Source organism: Microcebus murinus, chromosome 9 (assembly GCF_040939455.1).
Source record: "Microcebus murinus isolate Inina chromosome 9, M.murinus_Inina_mat1.0, whole genome shotgun sequence".
Lineage (NCBI taxonomy): Eukaryota > Metazoa > Chordata > Mammalia > Primates > Cheirogaleidae > Microcebus > Microcebus murinus.
The window spans coordinates 32,051,414-32,069,780 of NC_134112.1; the positions used below are offsets into that span (position 1 = coordinate 32,051,414).

At 33.5% G+C, this 18,367-nt stretch overlaps 1 protein-coding gene across 1 annotated transcript in view; it reads right to left on the reverse strand.

Moving 5' to 3' along the window:
- HDAC9 (histone deacetylase 9) overlaps window positions 1-18,367 on the reverse strand; it is an 873,646-nt gene that overhangs the window by 38,496 nt on the left and 816,783 nt on the right. Inside the window, exon 25 of the mRNA XM_076006392.1 lies at window positions 18,011-18,144. Coding sequence (XP_075862507.1) covers window positions 18,011-18,144 — 134 coding nt within the window. The remainder of the gene's footprint in view (window positions 1-18,010; window positions 18,145-18,367) is intronic.

Genomic DNA, 18,367 nt, shown 5'->3' on the forward strand with positions numbered 1-18,367 from the left:
GTAATACCTTCACAGTTGGCAAGAAGGCAAGCAGCATTTAGGGTCTGTTTTCATAAAATTAAGACCTTGTATGGAGGCACCACAGAATTGAGTTGTCTTTTCTAAAGAGTTTGTTGATTTAATCACTCACAATTATAAGCACTATAAACATCTCATTGAAACATAAACATAAATATTTAATAAATATTTATGGGTATTGGTCATTTTTGGTAATCTAATCATTAACTAATGAAATAATATTATATAAATAGTCATTTTTATAAAGTTGAATCAAAAAATAAGAATATGTGTTAAAGTTGTGTTATGTATTTAGTTTGGCCAAGAAGATATAGAAAAACACTGACTCTTGAGGCTAATCAGCATCAGTGAGAGTTATAAAATATAAATAAAAAAGTAAGCTATGTAAACCAGAGAACTTTTGCATGCAAGAAGTTACAGAAAGATAAAGCAGATGCAGATGTAGGCAATATTACACACCCATCTTGCCATTTCTGTTGAGCAATTCCATTCAGTAATGATAACCGTCATGGAGTTATAAGATATATTAGATAATTTTAACACAGCCTCCTGACACATGAACCTCTCATCCAGTTTTATTATATCTAAAACGTAACCACAACCATTACTTACAGCAATTCTTTATACAAATTTGCAGGCTCAATGACAAGGAAGCTTATTTTCCTATTTTTTATAAAGATGGTTGCAATACTGTATTGACAATTCAGATGTTCATTAAGCTGCACTTACCATATAATTGCCAAGTAACTTAGCTATTTTTAAACACCATAGAAATTATGGCCATTATGATTTTGTGAGTAATTTTTAGGTTTATAGAATCAGATCATTTAAATCATGAAAAATCATTTCATTGGCTAAGATCCATCTATAGAAAGAGGCAAAAGATATCCTTGCAGAAGCCACTCACTCTGTACTCATGAGACATGAAAATCAGCTCGCCGTTATTTTCATGATTCAGAACAGAATATAAATAAGCTAAAAAGAGTCCATGCAAATAAAACAGGTATATGAGGACAGATGTATACATCAAGCATTCAAAGAATCTATTAAACACTCTTGTTAACTTTTATGTTATGGTTTGATGCTTCCCAAATATGCCAAGTGCTTTTATATTTTTTTATATGCCAAGTGTTCTGTAGCTTTATCTGTTCTGTTCTCTCTGACTTCTGTTTTCTCCATCCTTCTTTGAATTGGTGAACCTCTACTAATTATTTAAGGATGAGCACAAATATTGCCTGCTCCTCAAATTCTCTGACAGAGCAAATTGTTTCCACTTCCGTGGCCCCTTTTCTCACAAATACTTTTGTTTATTAAATACATTATATTGTAATTGGCCATGTCTGCTATTCTCGACTTTGTTGTGAGCCACGTAAAGACAAAGACAGAGCCTGTCTACCCTAGGCATTTTTTTTTTTTTAATGCTGAATGAATGCAGGAAGAATTAACTGAAAAAAAACATGGACAGATGACCTTTATTCTTCTCTCCACAGCTAACCAACTGAAGTGGAATGGGTTCTTCTTCTTGGTTACCTGCTGTAACCAGGGGATAGTTTTAAGATGAAGACTCAGAAGAAAAGTGATCATTTGTTTTGTTTTCTATACTGAACTGCCCCTGCATAGTTTCCAGACAGGTATTTTCTCCTATGCATTGGCGGGGTTTTCTGACACATAGACAGGTATTTCTTTTTGTTTTTTTTAGATATTATTTTATTTTTAATTTTTTAATGCTATTTCAATAGATTTAGGGGATACAAGTGTTTTTGTCACATGGATGAATTGTATAGAGGTAAACTCAGGGTTTTCAGTGTACTTGTCACCAGAGTAGTGTGAGTAATATACATTGTACCCAATAGGTAATTTTTATCCCTCATCCCTCTCCCTCTTTTCCTCTTCTCAGTTTCCTATGTCCATTATACCACTTTATGACCTTATATACCCACCATTTAGCTCCTACTTATAAGTGAGAACATATGGTATTTGTTTTCCATTCCTGAGACACTTTTCTTAAGATAATAGTCTCCAGCTCCAACTAAGTTGCTGAAAAATACATTATTTCATTTCCTTTTATGACTGACTAGTACTCCATTGTGTGTGTGTGTATGTATGTGTGTACATGTGTGTATATGTATATGTGTATGTATATGTATATACATATAGATATACGTATACATATATCTATATGTATATACATATACATACACAGAGCACATTTTCTTTATCCACTCAATAGTTGATGGACACTTAGATGGTTCCATATCTTTGCAATTATGAATTGTGCTGTGATAAACATTAGGGTGCAGGTGTCTTTTGATATAATGACTTCTTTTCCTTTGGTTAGATACTTAATAGGATTGCTAGATTGAATGGTAGGTATAGTTTTAGTTCTTTGAGGAATCTCCATTCTTGTTTTCCACCGAGGTTGTATTATATTAATTTACATTTCCACCAACAATGTATAAGCATTCCCTTCTCAGCACATCCATATTAACATCTATTGTTTTTATCTTACTATTACTGACCATCCCAGTAGTGGTAAGGTGGTTTTAATTTGTACTTCCCTGATGATTAGTGATGTCGAGCATTTTTTCATATGGTTGTTGGCCATTTGTCTATCTTCTTTTGAAAAAAATCTGTTCATGCCTTTTGATCACTTTTTAGTGGGGTTATTAGTTTTTTTCTTGCTGATTTTTTTTGTGTTCTTTGTAGATTATGGCTATCAGTCGTTTGTCAGATATATAGTTGTAATATAAGTTGTCTATTTATTCTGTTGATTATTTCCTTTGTTGTGCAGAAACTTTTTAGTTTCAATATGTCCCATTTATTTATTTTTGTTGTTGCTGTTGCTTTTGGGGTTTTAGTCATAAATTCTTTGCCTAAGCCAATGCCCGGAAGTGTTTTTCCTACATTTTCTTCCAGAATTTTTATGGTTTCAGGTATTACATTTAAGTCTTTAATCCATCTTGAGTTAATTTTTGCATATGGTGAGGGATAGATATCCAGTTTCATTATTTGCATGTGGCTATCCAATTTTCCCAAGACCATCTATTGAATAAAGTGTCCTTTCCCCTGTTTATGTTTTTGTCTGCTTTGCAGAAAATCAGTTGGTTGTAGCTACATGCTTTTATTTCTGAGTTCTCATGACAAGTAGTTCTATAGACCAAAAATGCAAAGAAATGGAAAAGGAGAAAAGACCCAGAGCCAGCATAGGCAGAATGGTTAATGACTGAAAGAGAAAAAAAAATTACTCCCAATTGAGCAGGAAGAAAAAACAATAGCATGAAGATGAAATGGAATCAGATTTTGAAAGACATTGAAGTCAATCATTAGTCCAATCTGGGGACAAATGATATCTTCACAATATCTAGATGTATATTCCACATACATAGCATATTTTTAAATTTTATTTGAATGTTTATTAACTTCTAGAAAAATATTTTGGTGGGGGATAGAGGCTCACTCTATTGCTCGAGCTAGAGTGCCATGGTGCCAGCCTAGCTCACAGCAATCTCAAACTCCTGGGCTTAAGCGATCCTCCTGCCTCAGCCTCCTGAGTAGCTGGGACTACAGGCATACACTACCATACGCAGATAATTTTTCTATTTTTAGTAGAGACAGGGTCTTACTCTTGCTCAGGCTGGTCTCAAACTCCTGACCTCAAGAGATCTTCCCACTTCAGCCTCCCAGAATGCTAATATTACAGGCATGAGCCACCATACCTGGCCTGAATTTGTATAAAAAAGTTTACAATTTTATAAATGGGGTCATAATTTTAGATAGATTTATTCTAAAGGATGTAGTATGCTTGATGCTTTTGTAAATTATGTATACATATATAATTTTATTTAAAAATTTTTGAAATAAATTTAAGTTTACAGAGAGATGCAAAGACAGTACAGAATTCCCATATACTCTTCATCCAGTTTAACCTAATGTTAGCTAGTTACATAAAAACCAGTGTATTGAAATTTTATTCTCACAGTTATGGCTGGTACATAGACATATAATTGATTTTTACTTGGCCTTTTAATTGATTTTTAAATTTTCTTTGATTTTCATTGAATTATAATTGACTACTATCTTGTTAAATGTGCATATTAATTCATAATTTAAATGAAAAGAATTTTTATAGATTTTCTACAATTACAATAACATGTCATCTGTGAATAATGAAAGTTTTCTTTATTCCTCTCTAATCTTTATACTTTTGTTTTCTTTTTCTTACACTATTGCACTGTTTAGGATTCCCAGAGCAATGTTGAAATGAAGCAGTAAAAATTTTCATATTTACCTTTATTTTTTTTCTATTACTTCATATTATGGGGGTACAAATTGTTAGGGTTACATATCTTGCCCCTGTCCCCCCTCCCCCACCCCACTATGCCAGAGCTTCTAGCGTGTCCAGCCTCCAGGTGGTGCACACCACACCCACCGTGTAAGTACATACCCTTCCCCTCCTCCCCCCTTCCACCTGCCCACTTCCCAATTACAGATTTCTTTTTTCAGACATTATGGTTACAATGTTTATCTTTGCCTCTCCCTAAAAAGAGAGGTAATCCCTTCCCCCCACAATGCTCGCCACTTCCTTAAGATGTAGGTTTTCCCCCGTCAAATCCCTGTTGTTTTTTGAGCACCATAGTTTTAGTCAATCAGTACCAATTTGATGGCGAGTAGATGTGTAGCCCATTTTCCAGATCTTGTGTCATTTCCCTTTGTATTACAGGCTTAAGCTTAATCCAGGATAGTATAAATGGTGCTAGCTCACTGGTTTCTTAGGATTGAGTAATATTCCATTGTGAACATATACCACATTTTAGTTATCCACTCATGAATTGATGGGCCCTTGGGTAGTTTGCATGACCGTGCAATAGTGAATTGTGCTGCCATAAACATTCAGGTGCAGATGTCTTTATAATAAGAGAGACTTATTATGTTCTTTTGGGTAGATGCCCAACAATGCTATTGCTGGATCGAATGGTATTTCTATTTCTAGTTATTTGAGGTATCTCCAAATTCTTTTCCACTAATGCACTAATTTGCAGTCCCGCCAGCAGTGTAAGAGTGTTCCTGTTTCTCCCCATTCTCGCCAGCATTTGTTGTTTTGGGATTTCTTGACACAGGCCATTCTCACTGGGGTTAAGGTGGTATCTCATTGTGGTTTTGATTTGCATTTCTCTAATGATTAGAGATGTTGAACTTTTTTTTTTTATATGTTTGTAGGCCATTATTCTGTCTTCTTTGGAGAAGTTTCTGTTCATTTCCATTGCCCATTTCTTTCTTTCTTTTTTTTTTTTTTTTTTGAGACAGAGTCTCACTTTGTTGCCCAGGCTAGAGTGAGTGCCGTGGCGTCAGCCTGGCTCACAGCAACCTCAATCTCCGGGGCTCAGCGATCCTACTGCCTCAGCCTCCCGAGTAGCTGGGACTACAGGCATGCACCACCATGCCCGGCTAATTTTTTGTATGTATATATTTTTTAGTTGGTCAATTAATTTATTTCTATTTTTGGTAGAGACGGGGTCTCGCTCAGGCTGGTTTCGAACTCCTGACCTTGAGCAATCCGCCCGCCTCGGCCTCCCAGAGTGCTAGGATTACAGGCGTGAGCCACCACGCCCGGCCTATTGCCCATTTCTTGATGCGGTTGTTTGATTTTTTCTGGTTTATTCTTTTAGACCTTTATCAGAAGTGTAGAGAGCGAATATTTTCTCCCATTCTGTGGGTTGTCCATTTGCTCTAATGATTGTTTCCTTGGCAGTGCAGAAACTTTTTAATGTCATTTATACTACAGAATTTTTGGTAGATATCCTTTATTAAGTTAATAATTTTTTCTCTCTTTTTTTTGTTTTTTGATTTTTGTTTTGGAGACAGGGTCTCATTCTGTTGCCCAGGCTGAAGTGCAGTGGCATGATCATAGCTCAGTGTAACCTTGAACTCCTGGGCTCAAGTGATCCTCCTGCTTCAGCCTTCCAAGTAGCTGGGATTACAGACGTGCACCACCATAACTGCCTAATTTTTTTAAAATGTTTTGTAGAGACAGGGTTCTTACTATGTTGTCAGCCTGGTCTCAAACTACTGGGCTCAAGTGATCCTCCCATGCTGGCTTCCAAAAGTGCTGGGATTATAGGAATGAGCCACTGTCTTTAGCCAATTTTTTCTTTTATTCCTAGTTTGCAAAAATTTGTACGTTATGATTGGGTGTTTAATTTATCAGATGTTTTAAACATCTATTGAAGTGGTTATATTTTATTTCTTCATTCTCTTTATGTGGTAAATTACAATGACTTATTTTGAATAATTAATATGTTACATTTCTGGGAAAACCCCAATTTTTATGGGTACATAATATATTGATAAATTGCTAATATTTTGTTTAGGATTTTAACTACTATGATTATGAGCAAGATTGTCCTATAATATTTCCTTCTTATGTTATCTTGGAGTTTTGTGTGTTTTTTGGTACCATTATTATACAAGCCTCAGAAAATCAGTTCTGAAGTTTTCTTACCCCCTTGCCTTTTTATTCTAGAACAGTTTAAAATTGGTATTATTTCTTCCTGAAGTTAATAGTAAAATTCAATGATGAAGCTATATAGGGATGATAGTTTTTTCTTGGAAAATTTGGTATTAAAGATACAGTTTTTTAAAAGAGTGAATTTTGTTAATAATTATAGGACCATTCAAACTCTCTGTCTTCTTTATTCAGTTTTGCAAGATTATATAATATTTTTATGATAATTTTTCCATTTTAAATAAATTTTTAAAAATTTCAAGTCATTTTTAATAATCTGATAATCCTTTAATATCACTAAAATCAAGTGAAGTCCCCTTTTTCATTCCCAGAGTTGGGTATGCATGATTTTCTTTGTTGATCGGTCTTGGTAAAGTTTTACCATTTTCATCACTTATTTCAAAGAACCAATCTATGACTTTAAAAATCTTATGTATTGTATGTTTGTTTTCTATTTCATTATTTTCTTTTTTCTTTATACTTTCTTTGCTTTATTTGTGTTTAATTTGTTGCTTTGATTATCTAATTTCAAGACATGAATGCTTCTATCATTAATTTTAAGGTTTCTATTCTAATAAATATATTTAAAACTATTTTCTCTAAATTCAGCTTTAAATATAACATAAGCTTTGATATTGTATATTCTCATAATCATTTAGTTCAAAGTAGTTTCTAATTTTCATTGTGGTTTCTTTGGACACACGAATTAAAATGTATTTACAATTTCAAAATGTATAAGACTTTCTAATTATCTTTTAATATTAATCTTAGTTTAATTTCACTGTGGTAAGAGATTATACTCTGTATGAATTCAATTAGTTGAAATTTATTGAAACTTGCTTTATGTTCCATATAGGGTCTATTTTTGAAAATGTTAAAAATGGGCCGGGCGCGGTGGCTCACGCCTGTAATCCTAGCACTCTGGGAGACCGAGGCGGGCGGATTGCTCAAGGTCAGGAGTTCAAAACCAGCCTGAGCGAGACCCCGTCTCTACCATAAAAATAGAAAGAAATTAATTGGCCAACTAATATATATAATATAAAAATCAGCCGGGCATGGTGGACCGTGCCTATAGTCCCAGCTACTCGGGAGGCTGAGGCAGGAGGATTGCTTGAGCCCAGGAGTTTGAGGTTGCTGTGAGCTAGGCTGACACCATGGCACTCACTCTAGCCTAGGCAAGAAAGTGAGACTCTGTCTCAAAAAAAAAAAAAAAAAAATGTTAAAAATGTCCTTGAAAAGAATAATTTTCTGTAATTATAGAGTATGATCCATTATATATTTCAATTAGGGAAAATTTATTAAAGTATTTAAATCTTCTACAACCCATTTCCCTTTTATTGTCTTTTTGTTCTATTAGTTACTGAGAAAGATGTTAAAATTTTTTACTATGATTGCGGTTTTACCTATTTTTCCATCTGGTTCTTTTAGTTTTTGCTTGATATGTTTTGAAGCAGCATTAGACATATAAATTTTGAATTGCTTTATATTCTCAGTTTATAGAATATTTTGTCATTATGAAGTATCTCTATCACTATTTCTTCTGTTTTGACTTAAAGTCCATTTCATCTGATCTTGATATACCCACATGAACTTTCTCTCAGTTCTTGCAATTACTTAAAAATTTTTTTTTCATTTAATCTTTCTTTATCATTATATTACAGAAATTGTCTCTTTAATCAGCATTTGTTATTACAATGTGATCATATTTGCTTTTATGGGTGACCTAAATTCATTTCTATCCATTTATATGTGTTTTGTTGGACTGCCAAAGCAGATTCTAAAATTTTATATGAAAACTCAGAGGGGCCAAATATAGCCAAGCCCAAGACTGTCTTGAAGAAGAAAAAGAAACAAGAAGATTTGTTCTATCAGATATCAAGAATTACCATAAAACTACAGTAGTTAGGTAGTTTGATAATGTCACAAGAGTAGACAGAGACCGGTGGAATATATTAAAGTATCCATGTATATATGGACAAAATTAACACTACAAAGCCATGAGGATGTATGGTCTTTTCAGTAAGTGGTCCCAGATCAACTGCATCTTCCCATTAAAAAAAAAATAACTTGACCTCTACCTCAAGTACAATTCAACTCCAGATGAACTGTACATCTAAATGTTTAAGTCAAAACTAAAGCTTTTAGAAAAGAATAGGATAACATTTTCATGACTTTGGGAACCCAGAAAGATCTAAACAGAATACCAAAAAAGCTAATCAAAGGGGAAAAGATTGATAAATTCTGCAACATTAAAAAGTTACTTTTACTATCTGAGGTTACCATTAAGATTGTGAAAAGATAAGATATTTCAACACATGAAACCAACACTAGCATCTATAAAGAATGGCTTAAATCAGTAAAGTAAAAGATAATCTGAAAGTGGACAAAAGACTTGAATAGGTGCTTCAAAAATGGTGTATAATATGATTGATAAATAGAAGAAGAACTGCTTTACCTCATTAGTATTCTGGCAAATCAAAACCATGATGATATAGTACCATACATCCAACACAATGGTTAACATTTGAAAAGACTGACAATACCAAGTGTTGGAAGGATAGGGGACAATGAAAACAGTCATATGCTACTGGTAGCAGTATAAACTTAACAACCACAATAAGAAACAGTTCATGTCATCTACAAAGGTTAAACACATGTATATTTCAGGATTCAGAAATATATACAATAAAACGGGTACAAATACATGAAGAAACACAAAAATGTCCATCACAACGTTGTACAAAATAGCCCCCAAATTGAAAAAAATTCTCTTTACCCACCAAAAGTCAAATATGTAAATAAACCATGGCACTTTCCTAAAACTTCTTTTTAAGTAATAAAATACTATATAATAATAAAGATGAATAAACTGGCTATTTGCAACAAGATGGATAAATCTCACAAACATAATGCTGAATGAGTTAGATAAAAAGAAATATATATTGTATGAGTTCATGTATACAAAGTTCAAAAACAAGTAAATTAAAATATAGTGTTTGAAATCATAAAATTGTTTTCTTTCAGAAAAGAGAAAGGGGTTACTGATTAGAAAGAATGTAAGGTCTTTTGAGATGGTGATATTATTCTATCTCTTGATCTGGTTGATGGTTGCACATTTGATCTCTTTGTGATAATTCATTGAATTCTACATTCACATTTTGTACAGTTTTCTGAGTATTATATTTTGCAATTTTAAAAAAGTTTAATAAAAATTTAATATTCTAAAATAAAAATTTAAAAGTGAATGACCTCTCTAACATAAGAGAATAAGGAAACAAAGTCTGGATCTTGAGTCCATGTTCTTTTCACTGTATTATGGTGCCTCTAAGAAACAAAGTGAGATTATATGTTTTGCAGAAAGAGCAACAAGTTATATTCTCTGATATAAGCCACAAAATCACTTACAAAAGGAAGCTGAAAGTCCCTCTGCAACATGCAAAGTGACTCAGACAAAATGCAGAAAGGCTTCACTTGTCAAGATCAAAGATGTTGTGAAACTTTGGAAGGATATGATGATCAAGCCCAAGAGTACAGGCAAAGCACACTATGATATAGACCTGACCTTCCATGCTGATAACTATTATCAATTCCCTCGGGAGTAGGGATTGGTGGTTAAAATTCAGCTCTCATTTAAATAATTGTTTTAAAGACGTCTGCAATTAGTTGTATATGTTTAATTTGATTGCATAAGTAAATCTGGTTATAATTTTATCCATATTGTTATTTGTGAGTCATTCTCAAAATAACTTCTTTTATGTGTTTCAAGACAATGAAATCTTTGACCAAATAGATTAGGGAAGAAAAATCAAAATCAGGGTGGATTCCATTGACAATTAAGTTACTACACTGACATATTATTGAGATTATTAAGATTAGGTCTGCCTGATCCTACCTACATGTTGATGATGAAGGGTGACAACACAGTAATAAAAACTTTCGTAGTTTTGCTTTTTACTCTGAATTACTTTTTAATGTAATGGTTGGAGTAGGAATCCCATTTTTTTCTTCCATGTGGATAATTCATTGTCCTTTACATTTCCTAATTGCTTGAGTTTTTAGTTTCTTCCTAATTGAATTGTACACTGCAGGAAATTTAAGAGTTTTCTTGAAAGTCAGCTGGAAGCTTCTGTTTTATAAATGTCTGATAACTGAATGTGTTTTCTTATATCTATTTAGATGCAAGAAAGGGACCAAGGGACCAGGTTCTGTCTGATGGCTTGAATAGTCTTTCCCCCACTGATCAGCACTCTCAGCTCTGTCATAGAACTAGTTTCTAAACATGTGTTCTATTTGTCTATTCCTATGGCATTAACACATTGTCTGAATTACAATAGTTTCAATTATATCTTCATATCTGCTTGGGCAGTCTGCCCAAACCACCCTTCTGCGAGAGTGTCTTTATGACTTCTGGTGTTTTGCTTTTACATAAGTAATAAAATAAGCTCGTCAAATTTGAAAAAAAAAAAAAAAACGAAAGAAAAAGAAGAAAGAAGGAAACATCTCTGGTCAACAGTAGTGATGTAAGTCTAGTAAGTCTTATGAGAGTAACAGACAGACCAAGAGAAAAAGGGAGCCGTAATGATCACTCACCTCACATGGATATTGAAGGAATTCCTTGAATAAGATAAGAGGGACTGCCAGTGAACTAGACTCTGAGATTATTGTAGCTACTGTTACATTAACTGAGTTTTGTCCCAAACTACCGTGGCTTAGAAAAATGTAGGTCGCACAGTATATCAACCAATGAATGAAAGAAGGAAGACTATGAGGAAATGTCTCTGCTACCTAAAATATTCAAATAGTATCCCATAATTTCCATGACAGTAAACTATGGAAAGTTTGCACATAATGATACATTTAAACATCCATGGCAATAATCAGCTAGGTAATTAAAAATATGCCTAAAAATTAACAGAAAGAGGCATAGTGGTCTATTGGAATGAGAATAATGAATGCAATTTGTTGGATATTTCAAACTATCCAAATTTTTGTTTGATCATTGAGGTAAGACTGTAGGTATACAATATAATGAAAAAACAGTTTGAATCACACAGTAGAGTTAGGAAAATACTACATATATTGAAAACTGCATGTCGAACTGAAGGTTTGATAACACTGAATGGAAGTTTGTTCTGGGCTTTATGTGTAATTTCCCAACTTAATGTCCATAGTTTGGATATCAACTGTTATAAAGAAGGCTTAGTTCACATTCTATGCCAAAAATCTTATTGTTTACTTGCCCCTGTTTCTGCAAACAAGTTTAAATTTGCAGAATTTAAACTCATGTAATCCCTCGTGTTTCATTTTCTTTGTTCCTTGATATCCTTTCCTTCATTTGCTTTTTTTAAATTTCCTCTTCCTTTACTCTGCTAATTTTTATGTTTTTAAACATTTTCCTTATTTCATTTTGTTTTAATAAAGAGATTTTTTTTACTATGCTCTTTTCCAAAAGGTGGTGTTTCTGCTAAGAAGACCCATTTCAAATTATGTAGCTGTTAGTGTGTTGATAAATGTTTAACATATAACTGTCCAAGAGGTAGCCCTAATCTGTAGCATTTGCCGATTTCCATGGTATAAATATTCCTACCATGGCCTATTCAAGCTACTAATGTGATGTCACTAAACTCAGATTTGAGTAAAAATACATACAATTGGCTTTCACAAGCCAATTGCTAGAGCCTGTTCTGGCATATTGCTAATAAAATATAATTTTATCCATTGAAAATCTGGGAAAATTGATCCTAATGATTATTTCCTTGATAAGCACTTGTTTTCTTCTATGAGCTTCTGCAATCTCCAAAGAATTATATACTGTTTTGTTGTTGTTGTTATTGTTGTTTTACCTCAAATCATGGGACACATTTGTTCAAAGCTTCCATATTTTTCACAGAAATGCTAATTCTTTATGATATTTCAGTCTAGCCTCATTATATACTTTTATTCCACTCAATACAACCTTTCCTTTACCAAAAACAAAACAAACAAACTCAAACAGAGCCATCAACAACTCTAAGAGGTCTTAATGTCTTTATCTATGCTTTTCTACTACATGATAAGTCTTTTCTTAGATATCAACTCTCCAACTCTCATTTTTAAGTCAAGACCAAGGTTAAATGTTGCTTCCTCTCTTAAAATATTCCACCATCACTATAGTTAAAAAACAAATGGTCCTATGTTACATTCCCAAAGCACTTCGATTATTTTACTTTTACTCGTATTAGAACTTTTGAGCAAAACAAAACAAAACAAAACAAAAAAAACCAGATGACTAACAAAGAGCTATTTAATGAATGGACAGATAAAGAAATGTCATAATGCATTTGCTTTATCATGGACAAGAAGTGATTTCTTTCTTTCACTGGTAAACATAACCTATGAAGTGTCCAGGTTCCTGGCCCACATTCTTTTTAACACCTTCTGAAAAACTTAAAGGCAAACAATACAGAAGAACTATGTAGGCAGCTTCCATTTCATTTGGCATTTACTGAAACAGGTAAACAAAAATAAATCCATAATCACTTAGGCTCTGCTTTATTGAATATAAGAAATGCAGTATCATAGGCCACATCTACACTAGAAAGTATCTTCAAATAATATTTTTCCAAAACAGTTTTACTCCTTTAGATTATCCATACATTCTCTTCAGAGTGCAAAGAGGCTTTGAAGTCTAAAAGAAGACCATGTAAAAACATTACTCTGGCATATCACGCATTGTCTCTGTATTCGGTTCCTCTTCCCCTACTCATGAATTACAATTATTTAGGAGCTTGTAAGCTTTCCCAGATTCACACCAATTCCCCCATGGACTAAATCTCAGTCATACATAATCTAAAGGATGAAATAGATGGCAAAACAACTTTCCCATCCAAAATCCAACGCAAACAGACCCCCGACAAGCAACTTGGACAACAGTATCTCCAGGGTTCACCTCAGGGGTGGTTGTCAACACTCTACTAGATTCAGTTCAAGAGACTTTTTCAGCAGCGTTAGAGGAAAACGTCATCTTTGAAAGATTATCAACAAACACAATCACTACGTTTAGCCACTGTTTGTGAAATCCAAGTCAAATGAAAGCAGCTGAGCATACTCAACAGGCAATGGCAGTTATTAAAAAGAATAGGGGGGGGAGGAAGGAAGAAAAGAAGAGAAGGAGGGAGAGAGGGAAGAAAATAAAAGAATGGAAAGGAATTTTTTTTAAAAAAAGGAAAAGAAAGGAAAGGAAAAGACTCGGGTGGGGCAAAGGCAATATATGTAATCTAAACATTTGTACCTCCCTAATAAGCTGAAATAAAAAATAAATTACAAAATAAAACAAAAAAAGAAAAAATAAGAAAAGAAATAGAAAGAAAAATGAAATCAGAAATCAAACCTTAAAAAGAGTGAGGGAGATCCAAACATGCTATACATTCCAAGTGTATGTGCTGAAGTTTCAGTACTAGAGCCTGTAGCATCATCTCAGCAGTTCCAGGTCTATGACAATTTCTTTTCCTCTAACAAGCTTAAAATCATCATTTATTTTGTTTTGACAGGTGGTCTTTTAATGGCCATGTTCTCAACTCACTACCCAAGGCTTCTACTACTACATGTCCTCTCCTTTCTCTTACTTGCTTGAAGATTTTCAATGTTTTCGTTTTAGATTCCCTAGGAATGGCAACTGCTTAAAGCTTTTCTCACCTCTTGGGAAAAATTCTTTCAGAGGAAGCTACCCAGGGTGCTACTAATTGGCTTTGCATAACAGTAGGCAAATTTGGCCTTAAAGCAACTGTGACATTGTTTGCCAAGGAGCTCAAATACAGATTACCAAAATCAGATTCTCTGGGAATCTCACAGATGCTTCTAATACTAATTCTAAAAACCATGTGGCTGTTCTCATAAGTATCCCTAATGCCTTTCAAAGCAACCCAATGATTCTTTTCACTTAGATACTCACTTCAATTTCTTGCAGCTCCCAAGCTAGTGTTTCTATTTCATTGAAGAATTTAAAAAATATTCATCATACACTGATTGGACTGATAAATCTAAGTTATAGACTTTGCCAAGAAAAAGAAAAAAATGGACTTCTGGTATGTCTTCAAAATCAGTTGCCTCCAGGAATTTCCTCTACCAAGCTCAAATTAATTTTAATCCAATAGTATATTATTTTGACTGACCTTGTGCATATTTCTTAAAAGAATAGTTAAGAGATGTTTTGCTAAGTAGATCATTTTCAGGATAAAGATATTTAAAAGAAAGAAAAGGCCCGCTTTGGGTGCAACACTCAAATAACTTACAATTTTAAAAAATCAGATTTTTTTTTTGGTACCCATCTATGTGTCTACACAGATGTAGAGCCAATGGGTCCTGCTGATTTTATAATTCCTTTGGGTTATGTAATACATATTATTTGCTAATAATAAGCCATAAGAAGCAGTATTTTGCTGTATTGACATGTCCTGGCCAAGAACAACAAGGGAAAGAAATAGCATTCAAAAACCTGGCAAAATGTTTATGAATTCTAATCCTCTGCACATGAATAAATACATCTGACAAAGAGCAGAGTCCCTTAAAAAGGTCTTTCTTGACCTTTCTAATTTGAGTTCAATTGCATGTTCAGTGTTGAGAAACCAAAGTCAGTTCTGCCAATGTTTTAAGCTCAAACTTTACTCCATTTTGTTATTTGTAAAAGTGAAATCCCAGATAATAAGTTATAATTGCTCTATTAATCACCTGAAAAGGGAGGTTTGTGGAGAAATTGGGATTTGAAATCGCAATAATTGGTATCTGAAAGACGTCCTTTTTTATTTTCTTACCTAGCGCTTACCACATAAAACTACTGTGAAAACTGCATATATGCACTTTTTTAAATGGTAGGGTACATGCAATACGCTTTACATATTATTTTTTCTAAGGAATGAAATTTAAAACTTCAATGGAGTCATGATGATCTTTGACCTGGAAAAAAATACAGAAAACCAGGCTTTGGATTGTAAATTATATTGTCAATGAAAGTGAGAAGAACTCTTTGTTGCTTGAGTTGTTTCAAGTATTATATTTTCATTTCCTTTTTCCAAATGAATTATAATGTACAACACACTTGTATTTTTCTTCTGTTTTTCACTTAAAAAATCTTTCTTTATACTTGCTTTGTTCCTCTGTGCACTGATAGATTTGACACAGCACAATTTACCTTTCAAGGTTCAATATACCGAAATCATTTGTTATTTTTAAAATATGTTGTGGGAAATCTATATTCTTGTTTACGTCCTCAAGAAAGCTTAGTGGAAAAAATTACAGAAAAACATAGATTATGTAAGCCTCCCTTCCTTTAGTTTATAATGAACAAATTTTAGATTGTGCTTGTGCAATTGAACATAGCCAACAATAGGGATAAGATAGTATTTAGGGCAACTTAATAATAAAATCAGATTTACTATGACATCTAGGTAAAGCCAATTTATTGGCAATATAGCCAGAAATAATCATTTCAGTTACCACCTACTAGAATTGTCTGCAATCTATACACCCACATGGGCAGGTTTAAGATTAGCCAGTGACACTTTTATCCCTTCCTGTATCTCAAGCCTGGTCTTCCTAAAAATACAGAGAAAAGGCACAGGTCTCAAATTTGAATCAGGTGACATCCTTCTGATGCCATTAATTGCTCTATGCAAACAGTCCATTTAATTTCCAGGAAAAGCACATGTACTAAAATGACCACAGACCTCCCAGTCAAAAGGGTGTACAGGAGAAGGAAGGTCCAAAACGCACTCATTTTGTTTTTTAGTAAACTAAGGTAAATTAAGAACAATATGTATCTCCGCACAATCGAATCTGTTCTGAAACATAGTCTTCTCTTAAAGAAAGAGATCATAGGAGAGATTATTCCATCTTCACTGGAAATGTTCCCTAGGAAGAAGAGAGTTGGGCCAAGAGCAGCTATTTCAAGTGCATAGAGACAGAATCTTATTTGAATGGGTGTGTTCAAAGAGAGCCAGTGAAATCCGTAATTTCCTTCCACATACTCAGAAAAGTAGTTGGCTTTTGTAGCTGGGTAACATTTCTTTTTGGGCAGGTCAATCATCCATGGAGCCACAATCCACAACCTACTCTGATTTGCTGCACATCTGGTGTAAGCCTTTATAATGCAAATATTAAAACCAGTCTGCCCTCTACAATGTTTCTATATTTGAAATCAAATAAGTGATTTCAGAATATAGGTGACTGTGCAAAAAATGTTATCTGGTGGGCAAAAAGAGCTGCCTAACATTAACTGATAAAATAGAAATAGCATTTATTTCTTGCAGTCCTTTATTGCTAAAAAAAAAACACACAAAAACCCAACATTCTGTTTGACATTATTGGTTGACAGGAATCTCAAAAAGACTCTAATATTTTAGAAAATTTTAGACACGTTAGAATATTGTGTGATCTGAAACACCAGTATTTTGTTGACACTAATCATTAGATAATTACATTCTTCATTTTGCTATGTAAAATTATACAACAGAATAAAGTACTTAAGCAGTGATTAACTTTTCTCTCTAATTACATATTTGATGTGCAAAAAATGGTACTTTTTTCATAACTATTATGGCCAAAAGCATGGATTACTGTTAGAAAATAATATGAATATAATTTTTAGAGATATCTTGTATATGTTTATTTCATAAGCAAAATCATGTTTCAATTCACAAAAGAAAGACGAAACATATATGATAATCATAACATTACCATACATTCACTACGAAAAATAAAGTGAATTTATAACATTAATGAACACATAGAAACTTTGAAATATTTGCTGAATTGCAATTAATTGGTCTGAAGTTGCCATGATCTGGAAATGAACCTCACAGCAGTTGCATCTGAGTGCCTGCAAAGTGGTCAGGAAAATATGTTGCAATTTCATTATGGAATGTTAAATAAAAAAGAACGACCCCAGGCAATTTAGATTGAAGTTCAAATATTGGATTGAATGCATTTTGGCTGTAAGACTTTGGAAAGATTTCTCAACCTTTTTGAAATTCATTATCACCATTTGTAAGATGGAAATAATATCTGTCTCTTAGCATACAGAATTCTTAAATGATGACAAAATTGTTTATCAATTTTTTAAAAGCTTCTTTTCCCTGAACCAACATAATCCTCCCGGAAATCTCAGGAAACTTTTTTTTTTTTTAGTTTTATTTCTTATTAAATATTTCAACACTCATTGGTTGGGTCAGTAGACAAAACATTCTTCTTTCCAAGGGTTATCTTTACTGATTTTTGAGCTCTGTGACTAACCTGATTGAAGGGAATGCTATATGGATTCTACACCTGGGAAACACTTGTGCATATAACATAAAAACATGTAAACTTCTCTTATCTAAGGCGTGCCCTCTTTCTTAATGGTAAGAGCAACATTGAGCTTTCTGAATACACAGGATTTTTTAAAAAGACTTTTAAAATGTGCATGCATACATCCTTGATCCTCTACCCCTACTCTTTTGTACTTTTACTTTTTTTTACCTCATTTCCTAGAAGGGCATTTACACAGGCTTCTGATGCATCACAGATGGCTGTGAGATCATGTCCTCCTTCTAGAGCCAACACCACACGTCCATCAGCCAATGTCATCAATTGCTTCGTCAAATGACCAAAGCCTACCACAATACAAACAGAACATTTCAAAGTATTAAATCAAGAGATAACAATCACTAGAATCTAACATCGATTATTTATTCCATGCCAGTCCTTTTCTGTGTGCTAACTCATTTAATACTCACAAAAAGTTTATGGGTTACAACCTATTATTATCTCTTTATGGATGATGGAAACAAAGACGAAGATCCCACAACTAAGAAGTATCACAACTAACATTTGCAC